General features: G+C 40.8%; 1 protein-coding gene across 3 annotated transcripts in view; it reads right to left on the bottom strand.

The window, feature by feature from the left end:
* ddah1 (dimethylarginine dimethylaminohydrolase 1) overlaps positions 1-20,787 on the bottom strand; it is an 85,257-nt gene that overhangs the window by 17,970 nt on the left and 46,500 nt on the right. For all 3 annotated transcript variants that reach the window (XM_026148137.2, XM_080291714.1, XM_026148136.2), the window contains 2 exons: positions 7,971-8,070; positions 2,994-3,067 (listed from right to left, as the gene is read on the bottom strand). In XM_026148137.2, coding sequence (XP_026003922.2) covers positions 2,994-3,067; positions 7,971-8,070 — 174 coding nt within the window. The remainder of the gene's footprint in view (positions 1-2,993; positions 3,068-7,970; positions 8,071-20,787) is intronic.

A 20,787-nucleotide genomic window follows, 5' to 3' on the forward strand; every position in this document is an offset into this window, starting at 1 on the left:
GATTCAGGCCACTTTGCTGAGAAGCATAAAAATATTGTAAAGGGAAGTGTAAAAAATACTTTCTTCAGAGAGTACTGAGTAATATTTGATACATTGCTTTTTTGAGTAATGACACTGACATGAGAATGCTGAGTATGAGAATAACAGTGTGTCATCACAGCAGTGATGAGTGAATGGAATGATTGAGGTTAATAAAGGGACAGGAAGAAAGTGCCTGTGAACTAATTAAGAGGTTTACTCACCCAAATCAGCTTCATTTGTGTCATCAATTACTTTCTTTAATCATTATATACAGAGGTGGCAGAAGTTTGCACCAGCACTCGATTAAAAATGCCTCAAAGGCAGATGAAATCTGGAACTAGGATCAAACTCTTAATTGCTACAGGGACATTTTACAGCTGCACTAATCAATACTCTCAGAGCGCAGTGGAGCTTAATAATAAAAAGTAGAAAGACCTTTTAAAACTTTATTTATTTTTATTCAGTGTTACACCCTCCTTTATGTATATATTTTGGGATTCAGAACTCATTGAATGCTAATGCTGGCTTACAATAAAAAGGGCTAATGTACCTCCATGTACACTCAGTGGGATGTCCTGAAAGGGTTTTCACATCTCCTAGCAACAACTGGTATTTTTTATGTCCACAAAGTAGCCTCAATGCTGACTGGTACATCGGATGTCCTCAGAGGGATTTGCAAAGTGAATACAGCAAAGGAAGAAGTGAAAGCAGAGATGGAAGACTATATACGATGAAGATATATAATGGCTCAAAAGGAAGGAGTGAGGCAGAGATGGATGGAGAACAAAATGGAATCAGAGAAAAAAAGGGCAGCAGAGCTTAATGAAAAAAAAAAAAAACCAAGATGGAGTGATGATACTATTACCCTCCTGGCCTAAAGCCTCCATGATTGATATCATATTTATCTCCTCCTTTCTTGTTTGAGATTTATAATTGCTTGCAGAAGGCTTTAAAGAAAAAGATTATTAAAAAGAATGTTTTCATATTGTCAAGTCAAGTCGGCTTTATTGTCATTTCAACCATATACAGCTAGTACACAGTGAAGCGAAACAACGTTCCTCCAGGACCAAGGTGCTACATGCAACATAAATTTACAACATAAATTAACAGAAAACACTAAACTAGCTAACTAAGAGGCCTAGTTAGCTGGCTAGCAGAGACAAGACAGACTGACCTAACATAAATTACAACATAAATTAACAAAAACTAACTAACTATCTAAGGAAGACTTTTTTTTTTGTTAACAGACAGCAGACAACAAAGTGCACGTGCAAATGTGCAAACAAGAGCAACAAAGTGACAGTGTGACAAAAAAAACACAACGTAACATAATAATAAGGTTTTGTGATGATGAGTTGAGGTAGTGGAGGAACAGTAAACATTCCTTAGTGCAGCAGCAAAAATTAGGAAGTAAAGAAGTTAGTGCAAAAAGTCCAGTAATAATATTGTGCAAAAGAGCATTTACAGTTTGGTGTGTACGATGGTTTGGTGGTGTAGGTCAGTGTGTTTGCGCTTGTGTTGATTAGTCAGTCCAGTCTCAATGTTTTGAGGTAGTTGAGTTAAGCTGAGTGATAGTGTGTGTGTGTGTGTGTGTGTGTGTGTGTGTGTGTGTGTGTGTGTGTGTGTGTGTGTATCAATCCAGTCCCATTTTGCTGAGGAGACTGATGGCTTGTGGAAAAAAGCTGTTGCACAGTCTGGATGTGTGTGCCCGAATGCTTCGGTACCTTTTTCCAGATGGCAGGAGTGTGAAGAGTGTGTGAGAGGGGTGTGTCCGATCAGCCACATTGCTGGTGGCTTTGCAAATGCAGTGTGTGGTGTAGATGTCCTCAATAGAGGGGAGAGAGACCCCGATGATCTTCTCTGCTGTTCCCACTATCCGCTGTAGGGTCTTGCGGTCCGATATGGCACAGTTCCCAAACCAGACAGTGATGCAGCCACTCAGGATGCTCTCGATAGTTCCTCTATAGAAGGTGGTCAGGATCGGTGGTGGAAGCTGGGCCTTTCTCAGTCTTCTCAGAAAGAAGAGACACTGTTGGGTTTTCTTGTGCAGGGAGCTGGTGTTGAGGGACCAGCTGAGGTCCTTCTCCAGGTGGACGCCCAGGAATTTGGTGCTGTCGACGATCTCCACAGAGGAGCTGTTGATGCTCAGCGGTGAGTGGTCGCCTCGTGTCCTCCTAAAGTCAACAACCATCTCTTTTGTCTTGTCAACATTCAGAGACAGGTTGTTGTCTTTACACCAGTCCGTTAGCCTCTGCACTTCCTCTCTGTACGCTGACTCGTCATTCTTGCTAATGAGACCCACCACGGTCGTGTCATCAGCGAACTTAATGATGTGACTTGAACTGTGTGTTGCTACACAGTCATGAGTCAGCAGTGTGAACAGCAGAGGACTGAGCGCACAGCCTTGTGGGGCCCCAGTGCTCAGTGTGGTGGTGCTGGAGGTGCAGTTCCCGATCCGTACTGACTGAGGCCTTCCGGTCAGGAATATATTTAGGAAATATATTTGAGATACTACTTTTACTTCTTATGTAATGGATCAGTTGTGAACTTTTCCAGTGACAAGCCTTTACTTTTGCTTGAAACAATGGATTGAATTAGAATTGTGACTACAGCTTCCCTCACCTACACAGAACATTTGATGCTTTTCAGCCTATTATCTTTAGGTACAATTCATCCTCAGCCACTTCCTATCTTTCCCGATCATTTGTAGTTGAACAAATGTTGAGCATTCGGGATCTTTGTCTTTGATAAGTTCTTTGTCTTTGTCTTTGATAAGATAAGTTCTATCTTATCTTATCTTATCTTATGACAAAGACTTTTTAAACAAAAAGAGACTTCTATCTTCTTCAGTGGCCACACGTTACAAGCTAAAGAACCAACAGCAGCACAAACAAACAAGTGTAGCCCACATTCACCAACTTATTTGCATTTCCATGCAAGAATGCAGGCACTACTTTGCTACATAAATTCACCTTAAATGCATCTGCTAAGATCTCTGCTCCTCTCTGATTGGTCCGTTTGGAAAGTCCCACGAAGAACTCTCGACCTGTAGAGAGAATCTTTTAAGTATGTGAACAGAAAACCAGCAATACAGCAAGCATGAGAAGCTACAGTAGCAGAATACTCCAGACAGCACACCGTGTACTTTATGCATGCCTGCGAAGGGGGGCCAACTGTGGTTAGTATGGTGGCACATAGGCAGAAAGCCTTGAATGCCTGGCGAGGTATTGAGCAGCACACTGAGCTAAGGGATGGGCTCCTAATGTTGCTGCTGAGCCTTTACACTATAAGCCATTAGCACATGCCTTGCCAACAGGAAATGTTTCTAGCTCTGCCATGTGAAACCAATTTCAGCTGGAAGGAACAACAGCACAGAGCCAGTGTCTAGAAACCCAATTAACTGTACTGTGCATTTTCCTAGTGGTCTGTGAAGCGGAGAAGATACTGACCCACATTTTAACTCACGACTGTAAGTGAACATACAGAAAATCGAATAAAAGACCACCATGCTCTTGCTTGCACCGTGGTCTTACTGTGCAGAATGGCACATGACGGTTTTGTGTGTCGGTGGGATGTACAGCTAGGTTCACTGAGGCACCGGGTCATCGAGGTCACATGGAGGAATGCCTGTGTGGAGGATCTCAAAGCACAGATGCATATTTACAGACACGCAACTGTCTGCTCACAGAGTATGAACTAGAGGCTACCCTCTGCCATTTCACTACATTTCTAACAAGTAGAGTAGTCCTCATACAACCTAAACACAGCAAATCACCAAGTTCTATGTGTTGTTAGTATGCCTGTGAAGGTTCAAAGTCATCCAGGTCATCATAGTAGAAGATACTGAAGGTCTGGAACTGAAGGACCTTAGAACTGAAGAAGCTTCTCGGATGAGAGTTGAAACATCTTCAAGCAACTTAAAGAAGTCCAGGCACTTTTCTTTCCAAGCTCCTTAGACTATGTGTTGTTAGCTACAGAGTTTCTCCTCATCCCTTAAGATATTTATTCCAACAGTCATGACTTCAAATTTGCATGATATGAGACATTTCATGCTTTCAAAGACTTTGTTTTAAATATAAAGATAAAGGCCTCACTGTCAAATTTGTGTTTGTAATTATTTTAAACACTTTTTAAATACTTAATTGCACCGTATACAAAAATGTAGGTGGCCTTAAAAAGGTAACAAAATGGTGAATGGCTGAAAAGCATGTCCAAGCATGTAAAAGGCACTATTTGTTTCCAGATGATAGCATTATACTATATTTCTGGAAACAAAAGGATCACATGACTCCTCTTTACCTCTCTCTGTGACACAACAGGTTGGCCTCTGGTCATACACATTAATCTGTAGCAAAACAGCCATTCCTGAACCTCGATGAATTCAAACTACAAACTAAGGACTTGGGCTTCTTTGTGAACTTTTTTTTTTAACCTGTACAGGTCTAAGTAAAAAAGTAACTTCCTCAAACTGCTCAGTGAACCATTTGACTGCATGACCCCCAGTTATTTAAAATGCAATTCATGAATGAACTGCAAGAGATTAAATATCAGGATGCTGATATTTACAGTGGATGAAATAAGTATTAGATCTCCTGCTGAATTTGTACATTTATAGTCGCAGACTGGAGAAACCAGTTGGCAAGCACAGCATTAAGATGTTTCCACCAGGTGTGCACACATCTCAGAAGAGATTTTGGGCCGCTCGTCTTTACAAAAACTCTCTAAATCTTCTAGGTTTCTTGGCCGCAGCTTGGCAATTTAAAGCTTCAGCTCTCTCCACAGATTTCCAATAGGATTGGGATTCTTTAGATCATATTCACTATTTCTCTTCCCTTAAGTATAGCGGGAGCACGTAGTTTTTCTCTGAATTGTTTAGATGTTCACTCACAAACTTAAGATGAGCCTGTACATGTGCCTCCTTGAGCAGGGGGAGCACTGCAAGATTTCAGTCCATGTGCATAAAAGTGTTTAGATATTGTTAAGGGTTCAAATATTGAGGAGGGATAAAGGAGGAATTCCAAAATAACAACAATGATCCGGCCGGGTGGAGTCAAACGATGATTTTAATGAACACACGCAGCGTGGGGAGATGCACACTGCAAGACACTTCAGATTGCTTTTGATTCATCAGGGTTAACGCCCCCTCATGCGTCACCAGATACAATACATGCATACGTCAAATCAAAACCACAAGGACTTTTAACACAGTTTGAAAAGAACATTGTCTCCGTCTCCACGGCAGGTGCTTCCTGTCCATCTTCTGACTCTCGCTTCTCCAAAACCTCGGGCCATGCTCTGCAACAAACTAGCAATTCTGCACGCACAAAAATGCAGTTGCAAGCAAATATATCTGAACTCTCACCTAGAACATAAGCCTACCTACAGTGTGTGCAGGTGTATGTGTGTATGTGTGTGTGTGGCTCGACCTCACACAAACTTTGTCTTATGAGAAGAGAGGCCAATTCTCATGTGCATAATAACCAGTGTTGGGACTAATGCGTTATTAAGTAACGCGTTACAGTAACTACGTTATTATTGTGGTAACGAGCACGGTAACTAGTTATTATGCCAAAATCAGGAACGCGTTACTCGTTACTGGGATTTAGATAGGGTCGTTACTCGTTACTTCGTGTGGTGGCATCGCAGAGCTTCCACAGATTCAGTAACATTAGCAAGTGGTGGAGGCCAGCAGGTGGATGAAGGAAAAGGGAGGCAGAAGGAAAAGAGACCCGAGGCGGCCGCCGGTCCAAGTGTGAACTGAACCTCAGGTAAGAAGTTATGACCTGCAGTCTCTCTGGGTCAGATATGAACCAAGTTTAGGTGGAGTTTATTTTCGTTATTCTGACTTTTTCCGTACTGCGTGCTAGCTAGCATGACGGAGTTTCTATACAGCTGGGTGGGTGCTATGAAGTTAATGATGTTGAACTTTATTTTGTTCATAAGTTATTAGAGTTGCCAACCGTCCCGTCTGGTATTCAGAGAAAATATTACGCGTTTCTTCTTGAGGTGAAAAGGAACAGTTTGTCCCGTAATTCAGCTACAATGAAAAAGACACAAAGCTGGAGTTATTCTGTGTCTTTGCTGCACAGCTGCCTCTTCTTCTTTCATTCTCCCCCCTCCCTCTCCCGTTTCTGCTTCAATCATGAAAACTGATCAATGATCAGCTGATCGGCTCTCTTGTTTGTTTATCTCCCACTTTGCGCCGAAAGAGGAAACCAGCGGATGTCGCGCTAAACAACAGCAGCACGTTTAAGCTTGATCAGCTATTGTTAGAGTTTATTTAATATTAATTTCTAGTATCAGCTGACGTTTGTTGGAGCCACAGCTGCAAAAAAGCTGCTGGTCATGATATGGTTTGGTTATCTGGAGAGAGGGAAACATGAAGATGAAACCAGGAGATGTCCTTACTGAATCATCAGAGATGAACAGGTGATGGAGAAACAGGTTTACCTTTTAGGTGACATGAATGAGTTGAAGGGAAGTTATGAACTGTTTCTGAGAGACAAATAACCCCAGGATCCTTTTTTAGGTAGCTGACAGCTGGTAACTGTGCAGGGGCGGGTCTAGCAAAGTGTGGCCAGGGGTGCATGTAGGGCATTAACAGGGAGAGGGGGGCACAAAGAAATACTTTTCTTTCTTATTCTCATTTAAAATGTCTAGCTTTTAAAAAATAATTATCTGAATCCTACAACAAACAATTGATAGATTGATGCATATATACCATCAAAACAGTGTACATCACTGTCACAACAGTGTTTATTTTCATTCAAGGGCTTTATGATTTTTCCTATAATGGTGGGCCGGTCTCTAGTCAAAACGCCCGGGCCAATTTTCTGTCCCAGTCCAGCCCTGTATGCAGCTCATCTGCAGTCTGGTGTTGCCTACATCTTCCTATTCAGAAGGCAGAATTTCTGAGTTCTGAGTACAATCGAAAGCACCACGACTGCAGTTTTTGTGTTGGATGTATGTGTTGGATGGCGCACATGACTGTGACGTAGGCTAGAATCATGGCAGCAGTCAATGACGGTCCAGGCGTGGGATTTCTCTCGTGGAAATATGCACATTATCTTTTCCTTTCTATTGGTCGGTGGCACAGTGCACTTGTGGCAAGTAAGCAAGCTAGAAGACTGGCAAAGTTATGGAAGAAACACATTAACAAGAGAATTCTGAGTAAAACCAAAGTTACTTTCCCTAGTAACTAGTTACTTTGAAAGTAACGAGTAACTTGAAGTAACTGAGTTACTTTTGAGAGAAGTAACTAGTAATGTAACTACGTTACTATTTTAAAGTAACTTACCCAATACTGATAATAACCTAACTGAAACTATATCTGTAATATGTTGAATAAATGTTTTAATCAAGAACCTCTACTAAAAGCTTAATCAAAAGATATAAATGAATAAAAGACAATAATGAATAACCTGGTTATTCAAATAGCATCCTCCCAACAGCTCCTCAAAGTAACTCACACTTAGACTCTGCTTTAGTTTCACTTTCACAAACACGCTCTGCAAAAGCCTGCGCTTCTTGTCTACTTTGGCACAGAGCGTACTCAGAGTTAGGCCTTTCTTTTATAATGCAATGTAATCTGCATATAAACATTTAAGATTATAGATTCAATTCAACAGTTTAAAGTGGTTATCACTGCACCTGTAATAAAGGCTAATTGGGTGCCAATATGTTTAAACATCTGAATGCAATAACAATACTGCAGATTGTATTATTAATGCAATGGTAATGATGATGATTATGACCAATAGCAGCAAAATATTTTTCTAATCCCCACAATATATTAATATCTTGGCTGGTTCAGATCTATGAAGTGGTGTTATTGATGTTGTGGGACTCAAAAATAAGAGGGAAGTCTCAGTTTGCTGGTTTGGAATGACCAGACAAAGGTTAATGAATAATCAATAAAATACAGTGATTGAAGAGGCAGAGTGACGTACCCGTAAAAAGGACATCTCCTCCATCCAGTGTCGCATTCTCATCAGTCATTTCCACAATGTTCAGATTTAAATCCTTCAGAGCCCCTTTCATTGCCTCCGTCTGGCAGAAAAACAAGGACACAAACAGAATTAAAGTTAAAACATGTGTGCACATAAAAAAAACAAACAGAACTGTGATGACTTACAGTAAACTACTTCAGCATTTCCTAATATTATGATATGATCCAGGATCTAAATACTGGTTCACGAGATTGTAATGAAAAAAACTCTTTTATCCCCAACAGATTATGGTGACATTACAGTGAGCCATGAAATGATGTCATTTTGTAAGAAGTGCGTTAAAACTTTTACAAGGCAGAAGTTGTGGAAAAATAGGTACGGTGAATGACCAGCACAAATTTAGCACAAATACTTCCTGCTGTCCTTCTGTTCTGGGTCATCTGTCTTTAATACGCTTAAAAGGAAGGGAATGTAAGGATGGCTGCCACCTGGTGATTATTAGCATATATAATGGAATACATCTCCCTCATGGAATATTACGGGAAATCCACACTTCACCTGTATGTCCCCTCTGCTGAACTCAAAACCTGGGGGAAAGAGCTGGTCTGTTTTTGGCTCAACCTTCAGCTAATCTCCTCTCTTGTCTGACCGCCCAGTGCGATTTTACTGTCCTGTTTTTTGGGGTTCCTGCGGGAGTAGTTTCCAAGGCCAGTCATGTTAGCAGGAGCATCAGTGTTTCCACAGGCCCTATCTCACTATGACCTCAGCCTGGCCACTATAATGCCTTTGCTTCTCTTCAACTGCAGAAGGCCAAAGCATGAGGTCATCCAGGTAGACTGCCATGTGCTTCCAGATAACACTGGGGAGGCCTGCAAATACACAGATTTACCTTCTCACCTGCGCATACATCGGCAGTGGTGCACAAAGGCATCCAAAGCAGGTGTACTGGAATCGCTAGCACCTAGCAGGACATTTGGACAACTAAGTGGCTTTATGGCCCAGTGATTCACAACCCGAATGGCAAACTTCCAATCCACTCACTTTCCAGAAGTAAAACTGTGGAATCCTCCGTGTTTTGTCTATATTGCATGTTCATCTCAGTTAACCAGGAGGAACACAGCGTTCTTCCAAGAAACTGGGGTTCACAAATTCATTAGTGGTTTCTTAAAAGCTCTGACAGCAAAAGCGTGCAGTACATAAAGAGCTGTATAGGTAACAGTTAATCCCATTCATTTTTCTTTGTGCGTTGCCAAGCCACACTCTGCTTTCTATTTAATTAGGTTTGTAGATAGGTTATGTGAGAAATAAAAGGTTGAGTCAGGTCCCGAGGAACGATCCAGATGGGTGAGAGACATCTTGTGCTTTTGATGTTTATTCGGTTCATGTGTTATGCTGCCTTTGTGTGTCATGGCGTTGGAGTCTTGGCATGTCCTGGCAAAGTTTTTCCTTGTGCCATCACCAATTCATCACACATAATAAAACTTCAGTCAAATGAGTCAATTCAGACACTGATTGATATGGTTGGAAAAAACCCTGTTAGTGATGCCAGGTCTGCACACCAAAGCTGAAAAGAAGTGACTATTTATATATGTAAGCAGGCATACTTTTTACCTACTGGGCCTCACATACCAGCCAGTGTTTCCTTCTTATATAAGGCATCCCACTACCTCAGTACTCTGGCATTTCCTCTGGAATCACTGGAGATGATGTGACCTGACCCAAAGGGTCCCCAATCACCACATGAACCATAATGGCCCCCATGAAGTGAAAGCATCTGCCCTGTGGGCTGTGCTGTTCTGTGTGTGGCACATGTGGACATAGAAGCTCACATGACTGAATTACATTTCAGTACAAATGGAAAACAAGAATAAAAAGTGGTTTTGTAGAAAAATCTGACTTCAAAAATATAATAAATTAGTAACATGTCACCACAGATATATTCCTACCCAAAGATGGCAGGCTACAGACATGTTTTCCTTTAAATCAGTGGCGTAGGTACAAATATTTTCTGTATTTGGAGACTTTGGCCAATCACAGATCTTCACAGTCAAGATTAGGGGAGTATTACCAAGTCAAGAAGGGAAACAACTCTATGTAGGAGCAGATTAAAAAGGGGACTGCCGTCTGGGACAATGGGGTTTGAATCGTGAGGTTCTCTGATGGGAGAAGCAGGCTTGCTTACAAGTCCAGAGTGACTTGGGAGATATGGCTTTCAGAATATCTGCAGGTGGAGAGCATCACAGAGCCCACACTACAGATTGGCCCCTGGCAACATAAAAAAATTGAACAGGTAAAACTGGGATGCTCTGGATTTTAGCCACTAGTTTGGGGCAAAATGCTTATACTTTTGACGAAATGCTTTTCATAACATTCAGATACAAAGAAAAGTGTAGTTAACACTCCAAACATGTTGTTGCAACTCATTTAAATCAATCAATCAATCAATCAATCACTCATATTCTACAAATAATAATAAATATTTCAGGTCCTTTGGATTCAGTCTTGCTTGGGTTAGAAGTACCGTTCTCAAAAGAAGCACTACAGTGACAATAAACACATGCACCTGTTTGTGTGTGTTTGTGTGAACTAGGGCTGCCACGATTAGTCGACTAGTCACGATTACGTCGACTATCAAAATCGTCGACGACTGATTTAATAGTCGACGCGTCGTTTGAAGCTTTGTAAGATCACAAAAGACGCAGGAATAATAGCAGGATTTAAGAGTGTAATAACGGACTGAAACAGAAGATGGCAGCACTGCATGTACAAGGATGCCAGCTGCCGTTAAACCCCGAAGAAGAAGAAGTAGCTCCGTCCCAGAATTCATAGCGCAGCCCAGCTCTGTTGTCAACAATGGCGGCAGCTAGTTAGTTTTTATATTACTCTTATTATTCTTTCCGGGTCACAAAATAAACGTTTAACATATTTTCAGGCGAGAATGTAGCTGTGTAAACCTCAAATATCTGCTCAGTTTATCAAGACACCACATATTTTCAAAAGCGCTCCGACGTTTTCGGAGACGTCTGTTACCCACTAGCTCGATAGCTAGCCGGGGGCTAGGCTAACTAGAGCCGTGAGAACACCGGACTCCTGGCAAATCGTTTTCAAACCCACTGCCGTCACTTAGCTTAAAATGTTATTGTTTGGCTTTTTTTTAGTATTTTATTTGTTCCTGAGTAAATCGGTTTGGCTGAGATTAAAGTTATAGTTTTTACACAGCTGAATAAACGTCAAGCAGACAGCTGATTATCAGAAGTGTGAGATGCTCGAGAATTTACTCCGGTGTCCTGTTATATTTTAGATAGCAAGGAGTTTATTAAACTTCACCGAAACAATCTGCAAACTTCATTAAACTTTAATAAACTATCATCTTGTCTTTATTTTTAATTAGCACTTAACTTAAACACTTAAAGCTGTAAGCTAATGATAGTTATATAAGAGCAGATGCTGCTGGTGCAATAAGCTGTACGCTGTATGTCCAATGGATGATGATGTGATTAGTCGACTAATCACAAAAATAATCGGTGACTAGTCGACTATCAAAATAATCGTTTGTGGCAGCCCTAGTGTGAACGTGCATTCATATCTTTGTGGGGACCAAAATCCCGGTCCCCACAATTTGAAGGCATTTTTGAGACTCAAAATGTGGATTTAGCATCAGGGTTACAATTAGGTTATGGTTAGGTTGAGGGTTAGACATTCATTTTTGATGGTTAGAGTTAGGGTAAGGGGCTAGAGGAAGCATTATGTCAGTTAGATGTCCCCACCAGATATGAAATACCTGACATGTGTGTGTTTGTGTGTGTATAGATTTTCTATGAGCTTTGGTATTTCAAAACACCTCTCTGTTGGCAGCGGCAGGAAGTTTTTCTTGGCTCATGTGCGGCCCGCTTTCACATCTCCATCTGTCTTCTGCTTATTGTTGATGGCCGGTTTTGAGGTTCCCTTCAGCCTGTTGTAACAAATTCATTTGCGTAATATATTTGTGTATATATCTGTGCATAACCAGGAGTATAAAATCCCTTTTTCTGCTCTCATAAAGACTGATAGGAGCAGCGAGGATTCTGTTTTGATAACCTGCAATTTATGTCTCGAGGCTTTATTTTTATACATCGCAGCTGTATTCTGAGACGTTAGAACTTAAAACACGTGTGGTACACATGATTACATTATACTAAGCGGTTTCTAAATCTTAAATCTCTGTGTCTGCTGTAGGTCTACTGGAACACAGCTAAATTATTCACCTTGTAATTTTGCTTGTGTTTCTTTAGATAGTGGCATGAGGTGTTTCTTTTTGAGATCTTTGAACCTGCTTCACTTTGTCACACAGGTTCTGATTAAGTGATTTCTGGATTCAACAGGTCTGCCAGTAATCAGACCTGAGTGTTTAGTGAAACTGAACCCAGCTTTCCAAAAAACATGGATAATCACAGTTAATTCATGATTTAACAAGAGGGGCAAATACTTTTTCACACAGGACCAGGATGTTCTGGATAACTTTTCTCCCTTAATCAATTAAATCATCATTTAAAAACTGCATTCTGTATTTACTTGGGTTATCCTTGTCTAATATTAAAATGTCTTTGATGACCTAAAACATGCAAGTGTGACAAAATATTAGGAAATCAGGAAGGGGGCAAACACTTTTCACACCACTGTTGTTCAGCGCTTAACTCAGTATGAAGCCCCGCCAAAAAAAGGTTTACTGCCACTGTACACACAGCAAAATCATAATTGATATCTGGTGTGCCATTTCTTGCCACGCTGGCTCTCCCTTTGAGACAGATGTCGATTCGGCTCTGTGACCAGCCGGTTGAAAGGCGTAACAATAATGCCGTCCCCATTCCTTTTCTGTACCTTTCACACAGACTGTCGAGGCAGAATAAAGGTGCAACAGTCCCGCCTTAAACGGGCTCTGTGAAAGGGGCTTCTGTCTCTCACATTCCCTCTATTCTCTTTAAGCCCTCGTGGCAGGGTCAAGAATGCTCCTACAGTGACTTCTCATGCAGAGTGGCCTATTATCTCTCACTGTGAGGGACATCCAATACCCGTCCTGCCTAGGTGCCAACTCGCTTTGCCAGTCCTCCTTCTCCTCTCCCTCCCGCAAACCATCCTGTGTTCCTTATTCTCTCCTCACCCCTTCCCCCTTCCTCCTACTCCCCGTTGCCCACCAGAGTGCTTGGCCAGGCGGCATGCTGTTAGCCAGCACCCTGCTTTGAATGAAAAAGGCCTTTTAAAATTCATTAGAGGCTGAAGGCTCCGAGGCCAGTCGGTCTGCCTGCCACATTCCTGCCGTTCCTGCACAGGACAGGGGAGACGGAGCAGAGAGAACAGCCCTTTATTTGAGGCTTTTTATGGACCAATTCTCCCTTCTCTCGCCCCTGGTACCCGTGGATATCGCATTCTGCTAAAAAGGACCATCAGTCTGATAGAGCGCAGTGCATTTGGAAAGGGAATTGAGTACATAACAATAGCATTCCTGAGGGTCATCCTAGCCTCCCTACACCAGGCAACAGAGTCCCACGCTCCAGTATAATAGGGATACAGCATTCCTGAGAGTCTAACACACAAGGAGGTGGAGTGACAGTCAACTGGTATTGTTTGTCAGTTTATAACGCACAAAAAAAAGTTGGCATGTAGTGCCAGGTGGTTTGTGGTTTGGCTACAAACTATTATTTTTCTGATATCTTGGTTTGGATGAATTTGACATAGTTGAAGATTCCGTTAAAACAGTTAAAAATAACATAAATGGAAAAATATTTATCTTCATTCTTCTACCTCTGACTGCTTAGGAGAGGCATAACAAGCACAACACCAAACTATGCTAAACACTACACTGGCAATCTTCCAAACTGGCAAAATAATCAGCAAAAACACATACATACACTCAGTTTGTCTCTTGTGGTCAGACAATTTATGATCAATATCAAGCTGTTGTTGCTTGTCTGCGGTTAGTCAAAATCAAAAATGGTGAAGATTATGAAACATGGTGGAAAATGGGTAAAAGAATCCATAAAAAACATAAGTGTTCGATGTGGATCATTTTTCATTAAAGTCCAAAATACAACACTGGTGGAGGATATTCTTGTAGTTTAACTCTGTTTGGGTGACCACAATCTCAGAGAAGATATACAGAGACGATGAAAGTTATTACCCCTCCTACTGAATTTAGAGTTGTCAGAAATTTCACAAATGCTGTTTTTAGAAGAGGAAATGTTTTTCATCAAACTGTTTCTAAATATACCAGTTTTCTTTAGAAAATAACAGAATTAATAAAAAAAAAAAAAAATTACCAGGGTCAATATTATTAGCCCCCTGAAAAACCTTTTAATTGAACCCTAGCAGAAACCACTGCTATGCAATCATATGTTTTAACTTTGTAAAAAAGTTAAAACTGAGGGTTATCTTCGAATTTCCAAAGGTTTGAGCTGCCACGTTAGAAAGCATTATGGCATAATCAAAATAAATCATAGGACGCGTTTCCAATATATATATATAATCACTGGGTGTCTTTCCTTTTGTTATATTTTTTTAAGAGTTCAAAATATGTTAATTACATAAATAAAATGTAATTTTCTCTGTAGCACTTCATGGATTTCACAAGCAATAGACCTTAGTGGTTCACACAAAGCATAAAGGTAAAAAACAATATATACAGTGTTATCTTCATTTTAGATGTCAAAAAGTATTTGCGGCTCCCAGTGTTTTCTTTTGCGTGGAAATCGCGTCTTAATGGCTCTTTGGGTGTTAAAGGTTGCTGACCCCTGGTCTAGACTGTCATTTTGTTTTCCAACATGACATTGACTCAAAACATATATCACTCCTGGTGAAGAACTACCTCCAGAAACCCAAAGTGAATTGACTGACTTGCACAAAGCCCTGACTTGAATCCCATTTTAAAATCTGAGAACTGAAGACCAAGGTCCATTCCAGTAGACCACCAAACCTAGAGAATGGCTTGGATTGCTTGCTGGAATTGTGACATAACTGACTGTTAGGTTTTGTTTGTTATTAAATAATTTTGTTTCTGTGTGCAAATTAAAATAATGTAAGCATCCAAAATATGTTACAAAATCCTCGCTCCGTTTAACAGCACTTGGGAAACACTTAAAAAGAATTACATTTTCATAGTTGGAGTTAATAATTCTGACCTCATCAATAGCTGGCATTTTATCAGGTAAACTAAAAACAGGTGCCAGCTGCAAAGTTATCGAGAGTGGACAGTACACCTAAATTACTGAAAAGTTCCACAGAGCTTAGGGAATCTGCAGACTCAGATGATTACGATGTAATTGAATCCATCAATACAATAGGAGCAGCCTTAACATTTCTCTTGGAACCTGAAAGGATTCATAATAACAAACAACCAGTCTCTAATTCAAATAGCTCAATACAAAAAGTCAATAAAGAAAAATGAGGATTGCTTGCAGTGACATATGAACGCGCGTTTGAACAGGGAGCCTTATGCGTCACAGCTGAAAATTTGGCTGGACATCCGGGACGCAGATGACGATCGTGGCAGATAGCAAATGCCAAACACAGAGAGATGTTCAAAGACAACAGAGCACAAAATGGGACTAATGACTGCCTTTTAGTCCAAACGACTAGACAAAACTGACAAAAGGAGACATACAGAGCATCACAGATGGGTGCATACATGGGAAAATGTGCCCACTCTGATGCTGCAAAAGTGGTCAAATGGCACATTCTTAAAGGAAGCTAACGTTGAGGGCTAACAACAGCATGAAATGACAAAAACTCATTTCTTGTGCAGCCACAAGAAAACAAATCCTCTGTGGCCTGTCTCTGCATTACCTAAACAAATCCTTGATGTATGTTGGAACATACCTGTGGTTAACCAAGCCATGACATCTTCTCTCTTTTTTTGCAACCCACTCTCCTTTAGCTTTAGGATTACATAAATGCTAAAAAAAAAAGTAGGTCAACACAAAGGCTTGCACATTTAACAATAGCAGATCACGAGACCCTTGCCCTACATCCACCACAAGGTTCTGGCAGCCTGCCTTATTAAAAAAGCATCTGCAGCCAAACCTACTCCACTGTCAGATAGCTTTTACTTGGGTCTGCCAAAATGTCAGAGCTCTGAGGAAGAAAGCGACACACTGTAGTCGGGCATGGGCTGAGATTGGTGTAAAAAAGAAAAAGTAAATTGAAAAGGTGGGACCTTAAAGCTAGGCCAACATTACAAAAATCTCTTTCAAAGGGTCAAAACGCAGGGCAATGTGTGTGATTGTTAAACTGGGTGTCTTTAGCTTTTGAAAAGCATATGGTTTCTGTGAAAAATAATTACGCTTGAAGAGCAGAGAAAAGCAATCCTCATAAAATTACACATTATAGTTCAAAACAGCATAATATGGTATAAGGAACCTCTTGATCATAAACTGAGACTTTTCTGCAATTAGCTTTCTATTAATGCTTTAGTGACTGTACATGATACACTGATTATTTTTCAGATTAATAATAATAACTAATAATAAATAAGATGGACTTTTAACACAGTGTCTATTAAAAATAAATACATCCCTTGAATTACCTCTAGTCGACAGAAGATTTAAGGATCTTTTCACCAAGTGAACTGTAAAGCCAATGTGATTACAAAATCTCTTCCACATCCTCAAAGGTTTGTTCAGTGTAACTGATAAGCAGTATAACTAGAAATGACGGGAGATTAAGAAGTACATCCGTTGAATAAAGAATCCCTCTTAGATAACACTCTTAGCCTCTGAAATTATCTGTTATCATGGAACAGGGCCAAGCACATTTGTCTGCAGAAGAGCAAACACATCGATGGGATTAGAAGCCTGTCAAATGTGACGTTAATATGTTGCTCAGGTGAAGTAATACGCTAAAAGGAAATGTTGAGAAACTTCATCCACAAAAAAGGTTTGACTCAATTAGCGTTTTGTGTTGTGACACCTTGCTGGTCACAGTGCAATCTCACAGAGAGACTGAAGCAGAGCTGAGTACTGTAAAAATAAGCAGAAATAAGAGCCCGTTTGACAAGTCCAATGTCTGTCCCAGAGCAAATAAAGCACTCGCTCCAATCTGCTGTCTACCTCTCACTGTGATGGTTCCACAAATACAGGAGAGCTGCAGGCTATTGGAAAGCAGCAGTATGGACGTGGTTGGTTACAAACTTACGTGAGTCTTCACTCTGGGGTAAACCAGAGGGGGCCTTCAGTAAATACATCTTGACTTGGCAACACTCCTCCATGTTTATTGGGTTTGACCCCCACTGATTGGACCTCTACACCCAAACAAGGGAAAAAACCCAATAATCTTTCCCACCTCAGGGGCAAGTACACTTTACCCCTTCCCTAGCTAAAGTGGTCAGTATCTTATCAAAAAAAATAACAGCACTGAAAACTGAAGGACAAAAGCAGCTACCACAGAGAAGATCAATTACACATTAAAGTCTGAGTGCAGTGATGGCTGACTGGGCTCAGCAGCATGTTCCCCAGCTGAATGGCATACATGAATAAGATCATAAAACTGGCATCAATTAGAAAGAAAAATAAAAGCCAAAATGATAATCAGTTTTTACGGAGTACAATTTGCATTTGCTGATGATCTTTTTATGCATAGTATAGTAATATTAACCTGAAGAGATAAAAATAGATTATTCTATTGGATTTAGGTCAGGCAGGCATGGAGGCCGGTCAGTGGTATCAATTCTTTCATCCTCCAGGAACTGCTTACATACTATCGCCACATGAGGCCAGGGATTATCATGCACCAAGAGGAATCCAGGATCCACTGCACCAGCGTAGGGTCTGACAATGGGTCCAAGGATTTCATCCTGATACCTAATGGCAGTCAGGGTGCTGTGCCTAGCCTGTAGAAGTCTGTGCGTCCCTTAATGACAGACCACCAAACTGGTCAAACCGAATAATGTTAGTTATTCACAGCTTCTCCAGATCCTTTCATGTTTTTCACATGTGCTCAGGGTGAACCTGCTCTGTGGCGGTATTGTAATTATGGCATTGTAAGGGAAATGCCAATCGGACTCCATCATCCAGGGCTGTGAGCCCTCTATAGGATGTTTGGCTCTCAGTTCACTCCCTAATGAAGTCTGTTTCTGATTGTTTGGTCAGAGACATTCACACCAGTAGCCCTCCTGGAGGTCATTCTGTAGGGCTCTGGCACGGCTCATCCTGCCCCGGCTCTTGTACAAAGTAGAATATACTGATCCTGCTGATGGGTTAAGGGGCTTCTTTGGCTCTCTCCAGCTCTCATAGAGTAACGGGCTGGCTCCTGGAAGCTTCTCGATGCTCTTGAAACTGTGCTGGGACATCTGAGTCAGTGACATCTCAAAACACGTGCTCTGCTCCCTGAGACATGAGTTTGCATGAGTTTGATTTTTGTTCTGTGCTATGCAACATTTCATCACCTTTCTGCTCACACACTTAACTATACGCACTGTTACTGGTTTAAGTTCCTCTCTTATATTCCTTTTTATTTAAACACACAATCTTTTATTTGAATTTTGGAGTATATTTGTTGTCTCTGTGTGTCCAGTCTGTGATATTACAAACTCACTACAATCACAATATCATTGGAAATAATGTAAAGGTATCACGGAAGGATCAAGGAAGCAAAACTGTTTCATATCTATAACAGTGTGAATGATCATTATTTTATAGAGTTTAGCAGTTTAGGCTTGAGTTCTCAACAAAAACACACATTTTGCCAGTATTACCCAACCCAGTACAGGTGGGGTTCATGAAGGTTATAAAAACTATTTCCCTGTAGAAGATAAACCACAGACACAAGACCTTTTATTGGAAGGGAATTCTATCCTGACCAAAAGGGACGCCTCTTTGTACAATATCATTGCGTTACCATTGTATTATATTGAGCAGGACAAATACATTACTATCTAAATTTCAAAAGGTTGCAAAATGCAGACAGAAAAACAGAGCAGTATGCTCCTACAACCACCTGGAAAGTATTGCGAGCTGCCTGAACTGACTGGAGTTTGTTAATAAACATTTAAATCAGACAATTATGAAGGACATTCAAAAACAATGAATTGACGTATTATGGTAATATGCGTCAGTAGTCATGTGAAATGGAGGTTTTGTGGAAGTACAGATGGATCAAAAGTTGAGTGGAAATTATAATGCCTGACAAATGTCACCAGAAATCATTTCCCATAACCTGCCAGGCTTTCCGAGCTCTGTGGTATAACCGCAGCTCATTACCCTTAGACAATCAAAACTTGGCATTTGTCTTACATGTACCAAAGATGATTCAGCTGAGATGATTTAGCTGAGATGATTTGAGTAGGAATCACCGTTGAGTTTGTTTTAGTTCCATGGGTTGAGGCTCATGGAAAGCCAAAGTAAAAATACCCAGAGCTCCCACATATTTAAGCTGTTTCAACATTTGCGAGGCCCGTGGTACGCTACAGAACGGAATGTCCAAACACACACACACACACACACACACACACACACACACACACACACAGTGAAGGTTTGTCTGAATTTATGTGGCCAATGACTTGACCCACCACTGCCTTTTCCAGAAGAGGAAAAATGCATATGGTGCTTTAGGAGTGCACGGCCACGGACGGGTCAAGAAAAGATGCTTTGGGTGACTCATGTTTAGTTGAAGCTATTGCAAAGGCTTTCCCCTCGCTCTCTTTCCTCCCACACAGGGAGTCCTCTTAGTGTATGGTGCTGGCCGACTGGGAGAGAGGAAACCCGAGCTAAAAGGTCAGGAAAGCCACAGACGCGAGGAGGGAGGATAGAGGCAGTCAGAGAATTTGAAACTCGCTGGACATGAGAATCCTGAGTGACAAGAGTTGGTTCGTTAAAAATCCTTCCTCCACACATTTGCCGATACTGTTAATTTTTGTTCAGGCTATTAATGTTCAGAATATTTGCATGAAAATAAAGCCAAATTTAGCTGCAAACTTATATAACCACAATATTTGGCCACTGTCTGACGCATACTGTCTAGATTGTAAGAAAATCTGTTGATAGCTTTTCATTTCTGGATTCTTTGCATTGTTGAGGTGTTCCAGCGGTTGTTCCTCTTTGCTCCGTCCAGAATACTAAAAAGAGTCTGGAAACACAGTGCGTTCTGCAGAAAGAAAACACCATACACACAGTTACACCCACTTTTTCCAAAGAATGCAATGGATGTGATCCGAAAGGGGAAAAAATTACAGTTTGCCAGGCAAACTATAGACAAACTGCCCATTATAAGGGATTTCCCAAAACAGCCAACAGCATGTGATGTATGGGAGGGGCTGGTATGGAAAACTAGGAAAAGGAGTATGTGTTTTAATCTTAAAAAGGAAAAAAAGACAATATGGGCCAAAAGGTTTCCCATAAATGTTAATGAAGGGCTTTCCCAGAATTTTTTTTTTTTCCTTCTTTCAGCATGAAACAAGAGGTCAGGTGCTAATGTTAACCAGCAGGGCTGGATCCAGGAAACTGCCTTTCAAGTGTAATAGACCATGTGGAATTAAACATACTGCAGGGATTTAGCAGTTAGGTAGTTAACTTTGCATGCATGATGATGTGCTAAAAGAACAGGACAGGCCTCACCAATAGAGGCACACATGTCTGACGAAAATCAATGCGACCGACTCATTTTTATTTACAAAGCCTTTTGCACAAAGGTAAACTTCTTTCGATTCAATTTATACATTGAAAAAGCACCTAGAGTAAAGACTCTACAATAATAGACAGGACAAAAGACACACTGTGGAAGAGAATCAAAGATAAATAACTAATTTAATAAACAATGGTCTGTGAGAGAGGTGTTATGCTAGCGTATGACA

This window comes from Astatotilapia calliptera, chromosome 17, assembly GCF_964374335.1.
Source record: "Astatotilapia calliptera chromosome 17, fAstCal68.1, whole genome shotgun sequence".
Taxonomy (NCBI): domain Eukaryota; kingdom Metazoa; phylum Chordata; class Actinopteri; order Cichliformes; family Cichlidae; genus Astatotilapia; species Astatotilapia calliptera.